This window comes from Balaenoptera acutorostrata, chromosome 8, assembly GCF_949987535.1.
Source record: "Balaenoptera acutorostrata chromosome 8, mBalAcu1.1, whole genome shotgun sequence".
In the NCBI taxonomy this organism is placed as follows: domain Eukaryota; kingdom Metazoa; phylum Chordata; class Mammalia; order Artiodactyla; family Balaenopteridae; genus Balaenoptera; species Balaenoptera acutorostrata.
In genome coordinates this window covers 94,319,241-94,339,612 of record NC_080071.1, presented here as the reverse complement: position 1 = coordinate 94,339,612, position 20,372 = coordinate 94,319,241, and the positions used below count along the sequence as shown (strand labels likewise).

Here is a 20,372-nt window from a genome sequence, read left to right as displayed (position 1 = left end):
TGCCATCTGGGTGTCCTGCCCTCGTCCAGGAGGCCTGTCCTGCGGTCACTGAGCACGGCCCCGCTTGTGGGGTCAGAGGGTCGCCACCCAGCCCTGCAGCCTGCGTTCCATCCACTCACTTGTCCATGGACTCACTGGGTCATTAATGCAGCACCAGGGGAGCATCCAACCCCGCACCCTTGGGGCTGGGGACACACCAGGGACCGGGGTGAGAAATGAAGGTGGGCAGGCTGGAAGGACAAAGGCAGGGAGCAGAGGAGACGTGGCGCTGGCCCAGCTGAGCCGACTGGGTGCGGCTGGAGCCCTGGGAGTGTGCAGCAGGGTCCGGCCTTGCCCTCGACCACCCCCACTACCCGCAGGGGGGCTGTGTCGCCCGACCTCACCGTGAGCTGTCCCCCCGGCCCCCTCCTCCCGTGAGCAGCAGGGCCCTGGCCTCCGCGTCACCCACCCGGGGCCTGGCACCACTCCGTAAACAGGCCGAGGCTACCCTGCCGGCGACCGCAGCGGTGCCCAGCCCCGCCCGTGGGGTGGGGCACAGGACCCCAGGGTTGCCACCCCTACTCCCCAGAGTCTTAGTTGCTGTTGCCTGCCCTGTCCCCCCCAGACGTGGGCTCCTGAAGAGGAGTCAGGGGTCCCAGGTGACCCCAGCTGGCTGCCCACAGTGGCCTCCATGCACGTGTGGGCCTCTGTCCACTGGCCCAGGGTGGGCTGCTACCTGCTGGGGTCCCTCTGGCCCCTCGGCGGATGCCTCCCTCCGGCTCTGCTGGGGATTCTCTACGGGGTCCTTTCCGGTGAGCGTTTGCCTCAGTTACAACGCCGGCCTACCTGGCTGGGTTTCTCCTTTGGGAGGGGCCTCTCCAGAGAGTCAGCCCCAAGAGGCCCTCGGAGCCTCCTGCAGCTATGCTGTACCACAGGCAGCTGAGGTCAGACAGGGAAGGCCGGGGGCTGGGGGGCTGGCGGGCACAAGCCTGGGTCTGCCCCCTCTGTTGCTGGTGCCAGGCCCTCCCCTCTCTGGCTTCTGCCCAGTGGCACGAAGGTGACTGGCCTGCTGCCCCCCACCCCTGTCCCACCCCATCGCCTTTGCTTCCCGCGGAGACACTGTCCCCTCCCAGCAGGGCATCTGGAGATCCCTGGGGGAAACGGAGGCTCGGGTGGGTTGGGTGGAGGGGATGCATCCCTGGGACCAGGCAGGGAGGGGGCGCCTCTGGGGGTCTGCCGCCCCTGCTGGGCTGTGCAGGCGGCCAGGCCAGGTGTCCTGTTCTGGCTGGGGTGCGGGCTCACCTCGGCTCGCTCCTGCCGGCCCTGGGCCTCCTGCTGCACCAGCTCCAGCTCCCACGCAGCCCGGGACAGTTCCTCCCTCAGCTGGCTGGTCTCCGCTTCCCTCAGAGACAGGGCCTGGGCGACGGGGTGGGGTGCTCGTGAGAGGGCTGGGGAGCTCTGAGGAGAGGCTCAGCAGAGCTCTGGGTGCCACGGCCCTGCCAGGACGCAGGCTCTGGGAGGAGGAGCCCCTCAGAGGCAGCTGCATCCTGAGGGGGTGGGTCCAGCCTCCCAGCCTGCGCTCAGGCAGCTCCCCTACCCCACCTGCATCTGCCCAATACCTGCTCTTTCCCAGCGCAGGTCAGGGGGCTTCACGGGCCACCTCCTCCCTGGAGCCCTCCACCCGCTCCAGGCACAGAGCAGGAACCGCTAATGGTTCTTAACCTCCCCAAGTTCTCCGTGTCGCTGAGGGTGAGGGGGTGCGCGTGAGCCCCCAGAGATGCTGCATTTCACCCACCAGCCCCGAGGTGGGAGGGACCCCTGCTCTGTCATCAGGCTGTGAGGTGGCAGAGATTTGGCAATGCCTGTCAGTCACAAATGCACATCCTCTCCATGCCAGGCCCACTGGGGAGGGCAGCCTGGAGACGTGCATGACCTACGCTCGGGGTCTCCGATGAGTATCTATAATGTTGTTTATAACGGCAGCAAGACTCCCACCGAAGGGAGGCCAACAGAACAAAGGGGGGTCCTGCACATGTGAGGGCGTCATGCAGCTGTGAAAAAGAACCATCGCGCTCTGAACACAGTGTGGAAAGACCCCAGATCTGTTGATCCTGAGAAGAGAAAGGCCCAGAACATTGTGTGTCCTCTTCATCCTTGTGCTACAGAGGCGGGCGTAGGAGTGTGTATTCCTACTTGCTGGCCTGTGCATGGCAATCTCTGGGAGAAGGTCTGTAACAAAGAGTGTGTCTGCTTTTTGCCCTGGGTGCTGGGGGAGCCTCTAAACCCCCGGAATTTCACAAGTGAGGGACCCTGGGACCACACCTGGGCTTGTGCTAACAAGGTGGTCAGAACCCTGGGGCAGTGAGCTGCTGAGATCAGCCTGACCACCCAACCTCTGGGAGGGGGCTGGACCCTGATTTGAGTCCATCACACCCACACCACCCAATAAAACCCTGGAGCTTACCGGCCGGTAAACACCCTAATGTGCCAGTGGGTGACCTGCCCTGACTCTGCGGAGAGAGAGCCCGTCCCTGTTGTCTCTCCACTGGGCTCGCCCTGACCTGTGTCCTTTACAATAAAGCTAATTGCAAGTGTAGTGCTTCCTGGAGTTCTGTGAGTCACCCTAGTGCACAGTTGAAACCGGGGCTCTGCCCTCTCCGGACACTCGTGTGATGCCCTCCCTCTACCACAGCCTCCTGATCTCCTTCAAACCCCACCCTCGACACGCCGTCCTCACTTTCAGGAAGCAGGAGAGCGGAGTGGCCAAGGACACGGTCCCCACTGCCCAGCACGTGTACCGTGCCACTCTGGGCAAGTTATTCAACGTCTGTGAATCTCTGTTTCCCACCAGTCAAAGGGGGCCGATAAGAGCATGCACCTCACAGCACTGTGAGAATCAAACTAGAGATGCAGAGCCTGACAATAAACCTTGGTTATTCCTGCTACTGTAACTCTTCTCCCGCAATCTGTAGTTTGTACCAGCATCTGAGAGTCCTGTCACAGTGTGACAACCCATATGAATGTGTTTACTTGTCTGTTCCATTCACTCAACAGTGCATGCTTCAGGGTGGCACGGAATGCTGGAACAGCCTGGACTCGGAGGGTAGCTTTTACCTGCCCAGTGTCTGAATTCCAACAGCCTGCGGGATGGGAGGCTGGTCGGGTGGGTGGCTGATGGATGGACACAGTGATGCCTGGCTGGCTGGCTGATCAGATGGATGGAGGGATAATCAGACACATGGATAATCAGTGGATATGGATGGGCAGCTGAGTGTGTGGACAGAGGGAAGGATCTTTAAGTGAATGGATGGGTGACTGGTTGAGTGAGTGGTTGAATAGATGGATGGTCAGGTGAGTGGATGGATAGCTGGATGGATGTTTAAGCAAGTTGAGGGATAGATTTATGGTCAGGTGTGTGAATGAACAACTGGGTATGTTAATAGATGGCCATGTATGTGGGTAGACAGCTGGGTGCGTGAATAAAGGATGGATATTCAAGTGAACGGATGGATGATGGACAAGGGAGTGGAGGGACAGTGAACTGCATGGATGTATAAATGAGCAGGTAGATTAATGGGCAGATGGATGAATGGTTGGATGGGTAGATGGGTGGGTGGATTGATGGATAGATGGGTGGATGTATAGATGGACAGATGGTTGGATGGATGGATGGATGGATGGATAGATGGATAGATGGATGGATGTATAGATGGACAGACGGTTGGATGGATGGATGGATGGATGGATAGATGGATAGATGGATGGATGTATAGATGGACAGACGGTTGGATGGATGGATGGATGGATGGGTAGATGGATGGATGGGTGGATGGACGGATGGATGGGTGGATGGGTGGATGGTAGGTGGGGGAATGTCTGTCCACCAGGACTGCTGTGGAAGGTCAAAGCTGCAACAACGGTGACGTGGAAAGGTTGCCCCACACAGCCCTCTTGCTGGGTGGGAGAAGGCACGGTGAGCACCCATGAGGACGCCCCACTGCCTCGTGGTCCGCCCATCACCTGCTGCATCTCATGTTCCAGCTGAAGGAGACTCTCATCCCGCTCTTGCTTCAGGCTCTGAATTTCCTCCTTCAGAGCCTCGCTCTTGGCTGCACTTTTTGCCACCAGCTCCTTCTCCTGTTCCAGCCTGCGTGCTGCCACTTCCTTCTCCTCTGTCAGAGACAGACTCAGGGTCTCCTGGGCCGAGGAAAAGGGACAGGCTGTGAAGACTCACAGGTCAGGACTCGTAAGACCAGCAGGCGCCTGTGTTCCTGAGTGAGACTGGGTTCATGGGACGTCAGGGCAGGACAGGTGCCTAGGGACCAGTCAGTCCAGCCAGCCTCACGTCGCCACCTCACACGCAGAGACAAGCGCTGCGGAGGGCGCTCTGGGCCCCAGCGGCCACCACCCCCGACTTGAGTCACAGCTCAGAAACCTTTCCTGAGCCTCCACAGAGCACCAGGCACCCTGACATGCAAAGTGTGTACGGACGTGTCACTCGAGGCCTTCTGGGCCTGTGACCAGTGGGACGTCTCAGGGGGGGACAGAGCTCCCTCCGGCTATGGGCCCTCAGACTGCGGCCAGGTCAGCCGACACCCGTGGGTGCCTCTTCCATGAGAGATGGGGCCCGGCTGCCCACGCACACTGTCAAGGGTCCTCCTGCCCAGCCTCCGCGTGGCCTGGGCACCCCTGCCGCCCGGCTGGTCTCCTGGGCCCCTCCCCAAGTGCCTGCCGTCCCTGGGGACACGGTAGCCTCCCGGGAAGCGACCGGGCAGCTGGGGGCTGGTCCCAGGGAGGCAGACCTTCTCCCTCTGGAGCCGGGCTAGGTCCTCGAGGTGGGCCAGCGCTTGGCTCTCCAGGGCCAGCTGCGTGTCCTGCTTCTGCTGTACCACCTGCTGCAGGAGCCGCCCCACGTCCCCCTGCAGCTTCGTCTCCTGGACCTCCCAGGTGCTCTTCAGCTGCTCCATTTGCACTGTGAAGGGACAGGCGCATCTGACACCCGCCACGGGGCCCTCCCTCACCCCCACCTCATCCCCCGGAACACCCTGCGGCCCTGTGAGGCCCTGTGGAGTGACAGCCCCCGGCTCTGAGGATGCTGCCCAAGCCAGCGGGACAGAGCCCCCCGGGCACCACTGCAGGCGCGTGTCCTGATCCCAGCCCGCGCCGGGCAGCCCGCATGCTGCAGGGCGGGGGCCGGGGGCTGCCACGCTGACCCTGTGGCCACAGCCCGTTCTGAGCCTCGGGCCAGCGCCGGCAGCAGTGCCCACCCGTCACAGAGAGCAGTGGCTCAGCTCGTTCAGACACACGCGCTCTAGGCTGTGTTTGGGCCCCTTTGGGGGCCGGGGAGTGGGAGCAGTGCATCAGGGGACGGGCTCATCTAAGGGGTCCTTCTGGGGCTGATCTGGGGAGAGCAGCAGAGCGAGCCCGTCTGTGGAGCACCTCGCAGGGCCTGCCGGGCCAGCCTCGCACTCCGGGCCTCTCCCTCCAGCTGCTCCTGCTGTGACTGCAGCTGTGACGCCAGCTGTTGGGCCTCAAAGAGGCTGCTCTCCAGGGAGTCCCTCTCGGCCCTGCAGAGAGTCATCAAACAACAGGCGAGTCACTCACGCTGGCGGAGGATCCTGCCAACGAGGGACAGCGTGGAGCCCATGTGCTAGGACGGTGCCCGTCAAGGCTGGGATAGTACATCAGAAGGCAAACAGAGGACAGCTCATTCATCTTAAATCTCTAAGAACAAATTGGACCCCGCATAAAAAATGTTCCAGGTGGACTAAAAAGCTAAAATGCAAAAACAAAACAAATAGACAACAACTAAGCAACTCAGAACTGTAAAAATAGTAGAAAAAAATCCAGAAGGGTATTTTATAACTGTAAGCAAGACACAAAAGCCAGAAGACAAAAATAAAGAGGCCAACAGATCTGAATACACTTAAAGAGAGGGAGACGGAATCTTTTGTGCAGAAAAGATTCCACAAACCAAGTCAAAAGACAAGGGACAGACTTGGAGAAAATATTTGCACTAAATATGCAAAGGGTTAATACCCATCATATACAAGGAGCGCCTACCAATCAGTGACAGAAAGTGACTGATCCTACAGAAAAATGAGAACAATGACTGTTATTCACAAAGAAAACACAAATGGTGAATAAACATAAGAAACTCACTAGTCCTCAAGGGGGTTCAAATCACAACTGTGATGGTTATCGATTACATATCACATTAGCAAAAGCTTAAAATAACGATTGTATCCAGTGTTGGCAAGGGTGTGAGGATGACTTTCTCTGGTGGAGGGGGGACTGGGAAATTTCAGAATGTAAAGCGTGCATATCTTTGGGCCAGCAGTCCCACTTCTAGGGGTCAGTTCTTCAGAAATACACATGAACCAATGGTGCAGCGCAGGGATGTTCCCCGTAGCTTCACACAGGGCGTCAATCAGACTCAGCTTCAATGCCATGAAATGCTAGAATGTTTCAGAAACTACGGGGCATCTCGTCAGCTGCTAAGACAATGAGGACATTCTCTTAAAGAGTCGCTCTGAGAAGCAGCCTCCAGAGCGGAACTCGTGCAGCACGATTCCCCCGCGTGAAGAAGACGCCTCTGCGTCTGGGCACAGACGCAGCCCTTCAGAAAGTGCCTGGGGTGAACAAGGTGACTCACAGCGGCGCCCGCTTCTGGGGAGGGTGATGACATGGGCTGCATCTCTGACAGCGAATCCATCAGTCACCAGCCAGCCAACGAGCGTGTGCTCTGTCCAGTGCTGGGTGATGTACGGTGAAAAAAACAACCAACCAACCAACGAGGACACACCACAAACACTCAACACAGATACCCACATGAAGACCCAGACAGCCGATGCACAGCCCCAAACGGCTTGGTGGATCAGGGAGGGCCACGGGCCATGGGGGACCTTGCTCAGCCCGTCCCAGCCCCGCCACAGTCTCCCTCGGGCCCCCTGCACACCGCTGCCACCAGTGTTGGAGTGGGGTGGTGTCAGCACCTTCCGGGACACCCTGGTGTCTGCAGAGCCCCTGAACCTCACTCCTCTGATATCCTGTCCCCCCTCCAGTCCCCACCCTCTTAAGCACCCCACGTGTTCCCCACTCTCCACGTCTGGACGGCTCTCCCCAGCTTTCTGTGCCCACCTGGTCCCCTCTGAGGGGAGTGGCCTGTGCCGGTCCCGGACACTCTAAGGATGTGTCCAGTCTGTCCCTCCACCAGAGCCCGGAGCATCTCGCTTCCTGGAAGGGGGCCCAGCACCACCAGCGAGGGTGCGTGGGGTGCAGGTGGGACCCCAGTCCATCGAGCTGGAGCCGGAGAACTAAACGAGGTCCCCGGCACTGCAGCCTTATCAGGGCCTGGGACTGGGGGCCGGAGGACCTTGCAACCGGGGCTCCTCGGTCATCAGGAGAAGCAAGCCATGTCCCGTGCCGCCCTGTCACCAGGAGCTCAGACTGGTCCCAGCCAAGTGCTGTTTAGTGGGTGTGGGACTCCGTCTGGGAGCTGCAGGGCCTCCATGCACAGAGGCCCTGGGCCCAGTGCTGAGGCTGGGGGAGGGTCCCCTGACCAGGGCCCATGATCTGGGCGGCAAATACTGGCGGGAGGAAAGAGGCCCCCTCCCCTGTCCTCTGAGCATCGGTGGGGCCTGGGAGGGGGCCAGGAGTGGGGTCTTGGGACCCTCTGCTGCCGCCCACCAGGAGGAGACTTCATCGGGCTTCCTGCTCCAATCTGTGCCCACGCTTTCCTTGGGAGGAGAGCTCTTCTGTGAAGAAGTTCAAGGACCTGGGCCTCTAAGTTTCCTCATGGCCCCCAGTTCTGGAGTTTCAGGAGGAACTCTTTCTACAAAAATACTTTGATGTTCCTGAGAAGGGCACAAGGTGCAGAAAGCCACCAGCTTTTGGATGTCCTTAGAGGTCACAGGCCAGCTCAGCTCACCAGGCAACAGCTGGCAGGGCACCCTGTTCTCGCCTACAGTGTCTGTTCCAGGTCTCCTGGAAGTGGCCCCGATGGTCTTCAGGGTTCACCCCCACCCCCAGCCTCGTGGTTCCCTGGGGCTGCCACCACCCTGGCTCCAGGGGTAGTCATGGGGCCCCAGCCTGCATGTCGGAGCCCTGCGACGCCCAGGATCTCCTCAAGGATGTCAAGCGGCTCAAGACGGCTGTGGGCAGTGGCTCTCAGGCCTCGTGGGGAGAAGGGCGCTCTGTGTCTGCTGGAGGAGGAGCTGGGCGTGGCCGCTGGCCATCTTGCCAGCTCTCACCCCGAGAATGCCCAGGAATGAAGTCTCCTTAGAGTTGAGCCACGCTGATGGGGGAAAGGCAGGCTGTTGAGGGCACCACAGGAGCGCCTGGATCCAGCCTTGCCTGAAGCAGTGAGTACCCTGAACTTCTCAGATCCATGAGCAGGACGTTCCACACCTTTTTTTCTGCTGGTCTGAGATGGGCTAGTGCAGCCATCTCTCTCAGGAAAACTGTCCTAGGAAGGCTCTCGCTGCATTTACCTCTTCTAGGTGCTCTCTGACCCCACGGGCACTGTGTTTGCCCCTCACTTACAGCCTCTCTCCCATGTAGACATACCTGCCCTGCCTTACAGTCGCTGAGTGACTGCCCATCCCTGCCACACCACAGGCTCCCTGAGGTCAAGGCCACATGAACACTCCCTGCCGACCCCAGGTACCTGAGGTCAGCTGCCTCCTCAGCTGTGAGCTGGCCCTGCCTCTCCAGGGCCTCCTGCTTGGCCAGCAGCTGGGCCCGCTCTTCAGACAAAGCCTCCTTCTCCTGCAGGGCCCTCTGGAGAGCGGCCATGTGGGCCTCCTGGTCTTGCAGGCTCTGGGCCAGCTGCTCCTCCAGGACCTGTTTCTTGCATGTGACCTAGGGGAGGGGGAGGGGAAAGTCCAGCAGAGAGAGTGGACGTGTGAGGAGGGGCCTCTCAAGGGAAAAGAAGGACTTCAGAAAAAGTGGTTTCATGTAGAACAACATGGAAGAAAGAGTGGAGGAGGAGGGTGGCTATGAGACATATTGGACCTCTGGTGCATGTGTGTTTTCACAGCAGAGGGACCTCCACTCCTGTCACCATGATGGAGAAATTATTGAACTGAGCACCCCCAGGTGGAACCCAGCTGCCAATCTAAATGGTAACCTCTGTTGGGCCACAAGTTTCTGGGGTCAGGAGACATGGCACAGAAATGCAAAGAAGGTGACAGAGGAACAGCTTGTTGCAGACTAACACCTCCAGCAAGAACATCACAAAAATCTAGACAAAACCTATCACAGGAATCTGTATAAGGCCTCAGAGAGCTATCAAGGCAGCTGGGACTGAAGGAGCCAAGATCTTGGAGGAAAGGGAAACAGAGGAGTGAGCCCACCACTCAGTATCTCTTCTCTCCTCAGAGCATGTGCTGATTTAAAAGTCTGGGCTGAGGAACTGAGAAGCCAAGGAGAGCTTCTGGCAGTACTGTGACCTTAGGAATACAAAAACTCGAGTTTACAGATATCAAAGCGGAAGGGTCCTGATAAACATCCCAGGTTTCTAGTTGTATTCACAAGAGGGCTTCATCCTAGTAGTGGTGGTGAATCAGAATAGACTCTCCCTCAAAAGACTGAAGCTCAGGTTTGAATCACCTCAATCATAGATTATGGTGATCATCTACCTTCACTGCCGGCCAGAATCAAAAGTAAATCTTCCTTAGAAGAAGAATAGCATCATCAAGATCCTCAAATTATTTCTATAATTTTTATGTATGAAACTTGGCATTTAATCAACATGAGCAGGCATATCAGAGACAGAATCATATGGCATAAAATCACATGCAAGGACATAAAATAGACACACTGCCTCCCTGTCCCCCTGGCTATCAGATGTTGGAGTTATCAAACACAGACTTTAAAATAGTTGTGATTAACATGTTCAAGAAGATGGATGGTGAAATGTAGAATTTCACAATAGAACTGGACGCTTAATATAAATAATATAATTTGAAAATACAATAACCAAAATTAATAGATGGGTTCAATGGCAGGTTAGATAGGATAGAAGACTAATAATCTGGAAGACAGACAAAAGAATGTACTAGATTGAATCATGAGGAGAAAAAAGGACGGAAAATACAGATAAGAGTGTAATAGACGAATAGGGCAAGGCAAAAAGATCCAGCATATGTGTAATTAGAGTTGCAGAGGGAGAGGAGAGAGAATATTTGAAGAGATATTGGACAAGAATTTCCCAAATCTAATAAAATACGTCAAGTCACCAATTTAAAATCAGCCACAATCCTCCAAAAGGATAAAAACAAAGAAAATGTCACCTAGATATATCTTAGTAAAGTTTCTGTGAAAAGATTTCGAAAAAGAATATGTATTGGGTTGGCCAAAAAGTTTGTTTGGGTTTTTCCGTAAGGTAACAGAATATATATATACCCAATATATATATGTATAACTGAATCACTATGCTGTACACCAGAAACTAACACAATGTTGTAAATCAACTATACTTCAATTAAAAAATGCTAATAACATTTCAGAACAAAATTTTAAAAAGGTTTCTGAATACCAAAGATAAAGAAAAAATCTTTAAAAATCAGAGGAGAAAAACCACACATTACCTATAAAAGAGCTGCAATAAGACTGGTGTTTGACTTCCAAAGGGCAACAGTGAAAGTCAGAGGACAATGGAATGAATTCATCAAAATGCTGAGTGAAAATAATGGCTATTCTAGTATTCTATACCTAGTGAAAATATTCTTCATCAATAAAGAACACAACTTTCTGCTTCTGATAATGGTGAAGTAGGTTGTTGGAGACCAACCTTCCTACCATAGCAGCTAGAAAAGCTGTACAGCACACCTCCAACATATCTGTGTGAAGGACTTAGAGATACCAAGGCAGTCAAGACCCAAGGAGGTCCAATTACTGAGAGAAATGTGTTCAGGTGACCCTAATATTCTACCACAGATTTCCCCTTGAGGGATCTGCCAGCTCCTAAGAGGCTCTGCCAGAGCCTTGGGAGCTGACAATGAAGCCTTAGCTAAAGGGTTGGGAGGTGTCCTATGGCTTCAGCAGGCTTATAAGACTGAAGAGACAGGATCTGGAGTTCAGAGCTATCAGAGCAGCCATAGCACAGGAGGCTAGGATGTCAGAGAGGAGGTAAGTCTGAGATGCTGTACATTTAAAAAAATGGTACTGCTTTTTTATAACTCACAACAGTATAGGGCCAAGGGATTATGAATCTGAACAGAAAGTGCAGCGGAGCATCTGGAAGATCAGGCAGAACTTTTGGCAATCTCAGAATTGAGACAACAAAACCCGGAGTTCAGGGTGGGGGCCCTAGTTAGGAGCACAGGAGAGCTGTATTATACCGTGAGGTCAACACCCTGAGGTAGCTCACTCTTCAAAAAAAACTGAAACCAGTTACAAAACAGCTAATTCCAAGACTGGATAAAGGTGATCTGCTCTGACTCTGATATCCTAAAATGAAAAGCAAATTCCCTTTGGAAGAAGTTTATATCACCCAGAGCCTCAAATTAGCTCTACAAAACCTCAAAATCTGTTACTCAATAAAAAATTATTAAGCACCAGGAGATAAGGCCAAAGGACTGAAAACTAAGAGATAAAAGACAATAGAAATTGACCCAATTTGGGGGTCCAGATGTTGGAATTATCAAACAATGACCTGAAAAATATTATAATTAATGTGTTCAAGAACATATCCGAGAAGATGGAGAATTTCACTAGATAGCTGAAGTGTGTGTGTGTGTGTGTGTGTGTGTATGTGTGTGTTTGAAGTGACCATTTGAAGCAGAAATATTAATAATGTATTATAGAGTTTATAACAACGTATACATAAATAAAATATATGGCAGCAAGCCCTAAGGTTGGGAGGGATAAATGGAATATATTGTTGTCACGATCTTATACTGTTTGTGAAATAGTATAATGTTATTTTAATATAGACTGTGCATACCATAACTTTAGAGTAATCACTAAAATAATAATAAGTATAGCTAAAAAAAATTAACAGGGAACATAAAATGGAATACTAAATAAATATGCAACTAACCCAAAAGAAATCCAGAAAGGCAAAATGTAAAAATTTACCAAAAAAAGAGATAAATAGAAAACAAACACCTAGATGGTGGACTTGAACCAAGCATATCAACAGTTACTTTACATGTAAATGATGTAAACACTCCAGTTGAAAGGTAGAGATTGTCAGAGTAAATATAGAAGCAAGACCCGACACACTTTAAATATACAGACACAGATGAATTGAAGGTTAATGTATGGAAAGGATATAACATGGAAACAGTAAGCAAAGAAAGTTTGTGTGGCTATATCAATATCAGGAAAATTAGATATCAAGAAAACAAATGTTACCAAAGATAAGAGGGGACATTTTATAAAGATAAAAAGTCAATTCATCATGAAGACATAAAATACTAATTTGTATGCTCCTAAAAATAGGAATTCAAAATATATGAAGCAAAAGTAGACAAAAGGTAGACAAAAGTAGAACTAAAGGTAGAAATAGACAATTCCACAATCGTAGAGATTTAAATGTCATTAATAGAACAAGTAGACAAAAAAAAAATCAAACAAATAAAACAAACAAGTAAAATAAACCCCACAAGGACACAGAAGACTTAAACAACAGTATCAAGCAACTTGACTTAATTGATATTTATAGGCACTACACTCAACAATGGCATAATACACATTCTTTTTACATGAACATGGAATGTTCAACAAAATAGATAATATGCTGGGCCATAAAGCATGCTTCAATACATTTAAATCTGTTCATATAATATGGAGTATGTTTTCTGACCTTATTGGAATTATATTAGTTGTTGATAACAATTAGGTACTTAGAAAATTCCCATATTTGGAAATTAGGTAATATATGTCTAAATAATCCATGGGTCAAAGAAGAAATCACCCAGAGAATGAGAAAATAGTTTGAACTGAATGATAATAAAAACACAACAGGCAAAATTATTAGGATGCAGAAGAAACAGCCACAAGACCAAGTAGGAAATCTTAATAGCCCTATATCTAATAAATAATTAAATTTTAATCAAAACTTTTCTCACAAAGAAAACTCCAGACTTAAATGACTTCACTAGTGAATTCTACCAACATTTAAGGAAGAAACAGAAATTTTAAAACACTTTCAGGAAACAGAAGAGGAGGGAACACTTCCCAACTTATTTTGTGAGGCCAGCATAACCTGCATTCCAAATCTGACAAGAACATTATGAGAAAAAAAATTACAGACTAACGTTCCTCATGAATATGGATGTAAAAATCCTTAACAAAACATTATGAAATTGTTTATCTCAGGTATGCAAGGTTGTTTTAACATTAAAAAATAAACCAATATAATTAGCTGTATTAACAGAATAAGAACGATGACATGATTATCTTAATTCATTCAGGGAACACATTTAACAGAATTCAAAACCCATTCATAATTTTTAAAAAAATCTCAGCATGCTAGGAATAAAAGAGAGCTTCCTCAATCTGATAAGAGGCATCTATGAAAAGCCTATAGATAACTTCACACTTTGTGGTGAAATATTGAATTCTTTCCCCGTGGTTGAGTTTGGTAGAAGGATGGCCACTCTCACTCCTTCTTTTCAATTTTGTTCTGTAGGTCTTTAGCCAGTGAATTAAGAGAAGATGAGATAAAAGTCACTGAGATCAGAAAGGAAGTAAAACTGTTGTTATTCACAGATAACATGATTGTGTACATGTAAAACCCTGGTGCTTATCAGTGAATTTGTCAAGGTTGCATGATTGAAAGTTAATCTATGAGATTGTATTTCTATATACTAGTAATGGACATAGGAAAATGAAATTAAAACAGCAAGGCACAATATCAAAACTAGGAATTAATTTAATCAAAGATGTGCAAGACCTCTACACTGAAAACTACAAAACACAGCTGAGAGGAATTAAGTAAAGAAAAAAATGGAGAGATATACCATGTTCATGGATGGACAACTAGATACAGTTAAGATGTCCAGTCTTCTCAAATTGATCTATAAATTCAACACAGTCCCAATCAAAGTTCTACCAGGCGTTTTTGGGTATAGAAATTGATAATCTAATTCTAAAATGTATATGAATATGCAAAGGTTTGAGAACAGCCAAACAATCTTGAAAAGAAGGATAAGATGGGAATACTCACATTACTTAATTTCAAGACATTAAAAAGCTACAGTAGTGAAGACAGTGCAGTTTTGGTGAAAGGATGAACAAATAGATCAGTTTGCACAGATCAACAATATGATCTGGGCACATATATGCACATGTATGATCGATTTATTTTCAACACGCTGCCAAGATAATTCAAGGAGGAAAGGAAAGTCTCTTCAAAAATTGGTGCTGGGGGCTTCCCTGGTGGCGCAGTGGTTGAGAATCTGCCTGCTAATGCAGGGGACACGGGTTCGAGCCCTGGTCTGGGAAGATCCCACATGCCACGGAGCAGCTGGGCCCGTGAGCCACAATTGCTGAGCCTGCGCGTCTGGAGCCTGTGCCCCGCGACGGGAGGGGCCGCGATAGAGAAAGGCCCGCGCACCGCGATGAAGAGTGGCCCCCGCTTGCCGCAACTGGAGAAAACCCTCGCACGAACCGAAGACCCAACACAGCCAAAAATAAATAAATAAATAAATAAATAAATAAGAAAATCCTTTAAAAAAAAAAAATTGGTGCTGGAACAACTGGATATTAGTATGAAAAATAATGGACTTCAGTTCCTATTTCATACCACACACCTGTGGTTCTCACACCTTAATGTGCATCAGGATCACTGGGAGGGATGATTAAAATCCAGATTTCTGGGCCCCACCCACAGAGTTTCAGATTCAGTAGGTTTTGGGAGGGCAGCTGAGAATTTGCATTTTAAACAAGTTCTCAAGTGATACTGATGGTGCTGGTCTGAGGAACACACTTTGAGAACCACTGCTGTACAGAAAAATCAACTTGAAATGGATCGTAGACCTAAGAGCTAGATGAAAACAGAGCAGGATATTGTCTCATCCTTGGGCTAGGCAAAAATTTCTCAGACAGCCCCTAGAAAACACTAACCATAACTTTTTTAAAAACTTGGTAAACTGAATTTTGCCAAAGTTAAACTTTTCTGTCCATCAAAAATACCATTAAGAAAATGTATAGGCGAGTCACAGAAATGTGAGTACATCTGTCTGGCAAAGTACTTTTATCCAAGATACATGAACTCCTATATATCCATAACCAAAATATGAAAACCCAATAAAAATAGGCAATAGACTTGAATAGATACTTGACAAAATAAGGTATATGAATATTTAATAAGCACATGAAGATGTGCTTAATGCCACTTGTTATCAGAAAATGCCAATTAAAACCACAATGGCATATAACTTCACACACACACAGATTAGCTAAAAAATAAAGACGGACGATGCCAAATGTTGACGCGGCTGAGGAGCAGCTGGAAGCCTCCCACGCTGCTGGTGAGTAAAATGATACAACCACTTTGGAAGACTGCTTGCCAGTTTCTTATAAAGTTCAAGACACACCTACCCAGTGACTCCACAATTGCACTCCTATGTATTTACTCAAGAGAAATGAGAATATCCATACGTGACTTGACCACGAATGCTCATAGCAGTCTTGTCCACTCCCAAAATGGAAAGAACCCAGAAGTCCAGCAGCGGGTGAATGGGTAAGCAAATGTGGTTTATCCGTATGATGGAATATTACTATGCAGTCAAAAAGAAGGAGCTCTTGATACACCTAAGAACAGGGATGACTCTCAAAGACGTCGTGTTGAGGGAGAGAAGCCGGGCTCAAGAGTCTATACCCCATGACTCCATTTACAACAAGGTCTAAAACAGGTCAGGGCAGAGGCCGCCTGGGTGGCCGTGACAGGAGGGAGCCTGCTGGGCTGGTTGGAGACACTTTGCAGCCTGATTGTGGTGGTGGCTACACAGGTGTTTACAACTGTCAAAAACTGTGCACTGGCTGACTGAGTGTAGTCACTCTTTGACTAAAAAAAGAGGAAAAGATGACCCCAAAAAGGATAGGACCGAGTCTGAGAAACAGAAAGAGGCTGGACTGAGTCCCACAGGTGACAGACCATGAAGTCTGAATGCCACTGGGGGCCGGAGACGCTGCAGAGACAGGGTTCCACGTGGACCGACAAGTCTGGTGTCAGGAGGAAGCAAAGGTGCTGCAGTGTCTCGTCCCAGGGAGTCTGACCTCCTCCGTGCAAGATCCACGTCAGCAGATTTGGGAATGGATGCAGGAGTGCATGAGCGAGTGAGTGACTGGGCAGCTCTTTTGTGCGGATGTGGCCCAGGAAGGAGAGAAACAAGACAACGGAGGAGCAGTGAAGCCTTTCCCCCCGAGTGTGTGAGCATCAGTGGGCCCGAGGCCTTCGACCCTCTGACCAGGGGAGAACCCAGCCCCCGGATGTTGGGGATAGGCCTGATGTAAACGTCCTTCTTTGTGTGTCCCTCCCCCGTTCCCCACCTCCCAGCACTGGGAGGACGGCTTCGAATCAGCCACATCAGGCAGCATTGCAGTTAGAAAGCGCTGGTGCTGACATCCTGAAGCGGCGTGACTTCCAAAGGTGCCGTGTGCCCGGCCTCCCCAGAGGCAGCGGTGGCCCTGCTGGGTGGGGCTGGGAGCCCGGAGCCCCCGGACCCCTCACCTGGCCCACCTGCTCCTGCAGCTGGGCCCGCTCATGCCGGAGCCGGGCCGCCTGCCCCTCCAGCCCCTCCAGCCCCTCCTCCAGGTGATCGCAGGCCCGTTGCAGGCCCCTCCGCGCGGCCCGCACGAGCTCCAGCTGCCGCCAGAGGGCAGGGAGGGGTCCATGGGCAGGCCCCGCCCCCACCCCCTCAGCCCCCAAGTCCAGGAGGGGTGAGGATGGGTGAAAGGAGGGCCTGAGCTCAGGGAGCAGGGCGGGACTCACAGCCGCACTGGGGAAGCGGGGCTCAGGCCAGGCCGGTCCCCCGGGCCCTCGTCTCACCTGCAGGACCAGGTGGCTCAGGGAGCCCTTGTCGCGAGTCAGCCCCTCCATCAGGGCGGCCATCTCAGCCAGGGAGCGCCTCTGCTCCACCCCCTCCGCCTTGAGCTGGCTCACCAGCACTTCCAGGTCGGTCTTGCTGGACTCGGCCTAGGGTGGGGCGGGGGGGCAGAGGGCACCCCAGCAGGGAAGCCAGGTTGGGACTTTCAGGTTCATGGGCAGAGCTTCCCCTGGGCAGCGCTATTAGTGCCGGGGAGGGAGTGAGCCCCGCATCACGGAGGTGTGTGAGCCGGAGCTCTGGGTGGGGCCTGGTGGAAGGGGGCCCACAGTGGTGAGGCCTCTGGGGTAGACGGTGGCCCCCGGGTACCAGGCTGCAGCCGGGAGAGGTGACAGGGCGACCAAGGGAGGGGGCACCCTGAGGGAAGGTGTGCCCAGCGCTCAGGGAAGGTGGGCCGCTGCCCACTGGCCAGGGACCGAGGAGGCCACTGCTGAGCTTGGGGGTTTGGGGACGGCCTGAGGGCCCAGGCAGCGGGGAGGGAGGCAAGTGGCCGCGGGAGAGAGGAGCGGAGGGCATACCCGGGCCAGGGCGCTGCGCAGACCCTCCCCCTCGCTCTCCAGGACGTCCCTCTGCAGCTGCGCTGCGTTCAGCACCTCCTGGGCCGACACCAGCTCCTTCTTGAGCCCCGAGACCTTCTCCTCCAGCTGCTCCAGGCGCCCTTGACTGAGACCCAGAAACCAGAGGGCAGAGGGCGCTAGGTCGCCTCAGGGCAAGATGGGGGCCCAGCAGGCAGGGCAGCTCCCTCCAAGCCCAGGGCCCCCAGAGGAGCGTGGCTCGCCCCGCCGGCCAGGAACTGCTGAGCCGTTCCTGGCTGGGGGTGGCATTGTCAGCGGAGACCTGGCCGACACGCCTGGGTGGGAGCGCATGCGCACACGCTGGGGCACCCATCTCGGCTGGGCCCAGGGTGGCGGATTTGCCCCGGGGGTGGCGCTAGGCCGGACTTGGAGGGGGTGTCTGGGTGGCAGTGGGGGCTGGCCGCTGTGGTGGGGGGCCTGCTGTCTCGCTAGGCACCCCGACCCCTGAGATGAGGCTGGTGAAGGAGAGGTCCCATGAGCAGGTGAGGACGCCGGGGCCCAGAGGGGACAGGACAGCCCGCTGGTGGCCGGCCGCCTGCTCTCCAGCTCCCTCCGGCCCTGCTCGCCCTGCTGCACCAGCTCCTCCTTCTGGCCCGCCCCCCGCGGGAGGTTCCCGGCCTCCGGACTCTGCTGCTCCGTGGCGGGAAGCATCCACCTTGCCCCCCAGCTCCTCCACCACCTCCTCCAGAGCGGCCTTCTCCCCGGGAGCAGGGGGGGAGAAGCTGGGGGGTCCCGAGCGTGCAGCCGGGGAGGGCAGCCGAGGGACCCTCACTGGGCGCATTCGAGCCTCGGCTGAGTACCGGGAGGGTAGACAGGGCGGGGATCGTGGAGGCCACTCGGGGCTCAGGGACGAGTGGGGAGGGGCGAGAAGACCCAGTGGCTCGGCCCCTGGCTGGCCTGTCCCCTGGGGCGGCCACCTGCGGGCTTGCCTGTCTCCTGGTGGCCCTGTGGGGGTCCCTAAAGCCCTGGAGGGCCTTGCGCCTGGGGCGTCCCTGCCCTTGGCCTCCGCACCTGTAGGCTAAGCTCCACCAGTCCTGCAGAGCCCAGCGGGAAGGAGGGGGCGCCTGACCGATGGGAACCCCACGGCTCCAGGTCTGCCTGTGCTGCTCACCTCCCCTGACGGCCAGCCCTTGTCAAAGCTGTGCTCGCCGCTGACTGCCCCCCCGGCCAGGTCCCCTCTGCTGGTCACCCACCAGCCAGAGCTGCAGTCTCAGCAGCTCTGCCCCCACCGTGCTCTGAAGCACCGAGTCCTGAGGCCCCATTTCCCAAATGTCCCTGGGATTCAGCCCCTCCTCCCCCGGTGCTGAGGGGCCACTCCAGCCTGCCCCTCCCCCCCAGCCCCCAGGACGCTGCGGCCAGACCAGCCCTGCCAAAGCCACGGCTGTGAGGGCGGTGCCCCTGCCAACAGCTCCCCCGTGACCTCTGCTCCTTGGGGTGGTGAGGTGGCCCCGCCTGCCTTGCTTTGTGTCCCACTTCTGCTCCTGTCTCCTCCTGGCAAGGCCCTTCCCGCCTCCTGGGGCCCCTCCCTGGCTCCTCCGCTCCCGGGCCCCTGTGCCAGGCTGAACCCACCTGCTCCCATCTCTTTGCCCATCTCCCGTGAGTTTTTCAGGAGCAGGACTGGGGTTAATTTATTCTTTGGAGCTCCTGTCTCAGACCCGGGTGAACTGCCAGGACACCCAGAGAAGGGGCAGCCCCGAGGGACCTGCGGTCCCAGCCCCCCGGGTGAGTGAGGGGACGCACAGGAGGTGGTCCTGGCTGCCCCTGCACCGCTCCCTCCTGCAGGAAGCCTTCCTGGGCTGCCAGCCCACTCCCCACCCCATCTCCCGGCTCAGGCAGTGTGTGGATTTGGGAAGGCCCACCGAGCCTCTCACTCAGACTATAAATCCTGGGAGATTCCCTTTCCACGTCCTTCACCCCCACCAGCCCCAGGGCAGTAAGACGTGCACGGAAGAATCCAGACAGCCTCATGGCCGACCGCACCACGGAACACCAGATCCGCAGGACAGGCCAGGAAGGCACGCGGGGCCACCCCAGTGGATGGGGCGGGAGTTGGGGTTTTCTGGACCACCTGTGAAGGCTGGGTAAGACCCCCGGAGGAGTCCTGGCAGCCAGCGGGGAGGTGGGAGAGAGCACAGCCTGCTCCCAGGAGGGGAGTGTGGAAATGGGCCGGGCAGCCGGGAGCCTGGGATGCAGGCCAAGGGGCAGGCACGTGCTCGGCCTGGGCTTTGGGAAGGTGAGTCCTGGGGAGACACAGCCCAGACGGGCGCAGCCGAGGGAAGAGGGGGTGTGCTCAGTGCAGGCAGGGGCTGGGGGGTGAAGGGGCGAGGAGGCAGCCTTCGGGCCGGGAGTACTTCCTGTCCGGGACATGGCCCTTGCTTCTCCTGCGGGGGCCATCGTGGAGCAGGTGAGCCCGGCCCGCCAGCCTCACCTCCCCGGGAGCTCGCTGGACTCCCGGCAGCACTGCGCCCCCAGCTTGCCCAGGAGGTCCTGGCGCTCCCGGGCCTGCTCCTGCCCCCGCTCCTGCAGGAGCCTCCGCGAGGCCCGCAGCTCCCGCTGGCTCTCGGACAGCTGCTCGTGGAGCCCGGCGGCCGCTGCCTCGGAGGACTCCAGCCGCCGGCGCAGCTCCTGCCCGCGAGAGGGAGCGTGGCGTGAGCCCCGTGGCCTGGCCAGGCCTTCGACCACAGAAGCCAGCGGGGCTCCCGACTGCCCGAGAAAGGATGCGCTTCAGACCGGAGACCCTCCCCGGGGAGCGGGGTTC

The 20,372-nt window shown here is 54.0% G+C and overlaps 1 protein-coding gene across 1 annotated transcript in view; it reads right to left on the bottom strand.

Annotated features, from left to right (window-relative positions):
• The window catches only part of CROCC2 (ciliary rootlet coiled-coil, rootletin family member 2), a 65,105-nt gene that overhangs the window by 30,623 nt on the left and 14,110 nt on the right, over nucleotides 1-20,372 (bottom strand). Inside the window, 10 exon segments of the mRNA XM_057551368.1 lie at nucleotides 1,282-1,395; nucleotides 4,000-4,176; nucleotides 4,782-4,951; nucleotides 5,419-5,546; nucleotides 8,648-8,841; nucleotides 16,985-17,131; nucleotides 17,558-17,702; nucleotides 18,150-18,256; nucleotides 18,258-18,316; nucleotides 20,044-20,239. Of these exon segments, the coding sequence (XP_057407351.1) occupies nucleotides 1,282-1,395; nucleotides 4,000-4,176; nucleotides 4,782-4,951; nucleotides 5,419-5,546; nucleotides 8,648-8,841; nucleotides 16,985-17,131; nucleotides 17,558-17,702; nucleotides 18,150-18,256; nucleotides 18,258-18,316; nucleotides 20,044-20,239 (1,437 nt within the window).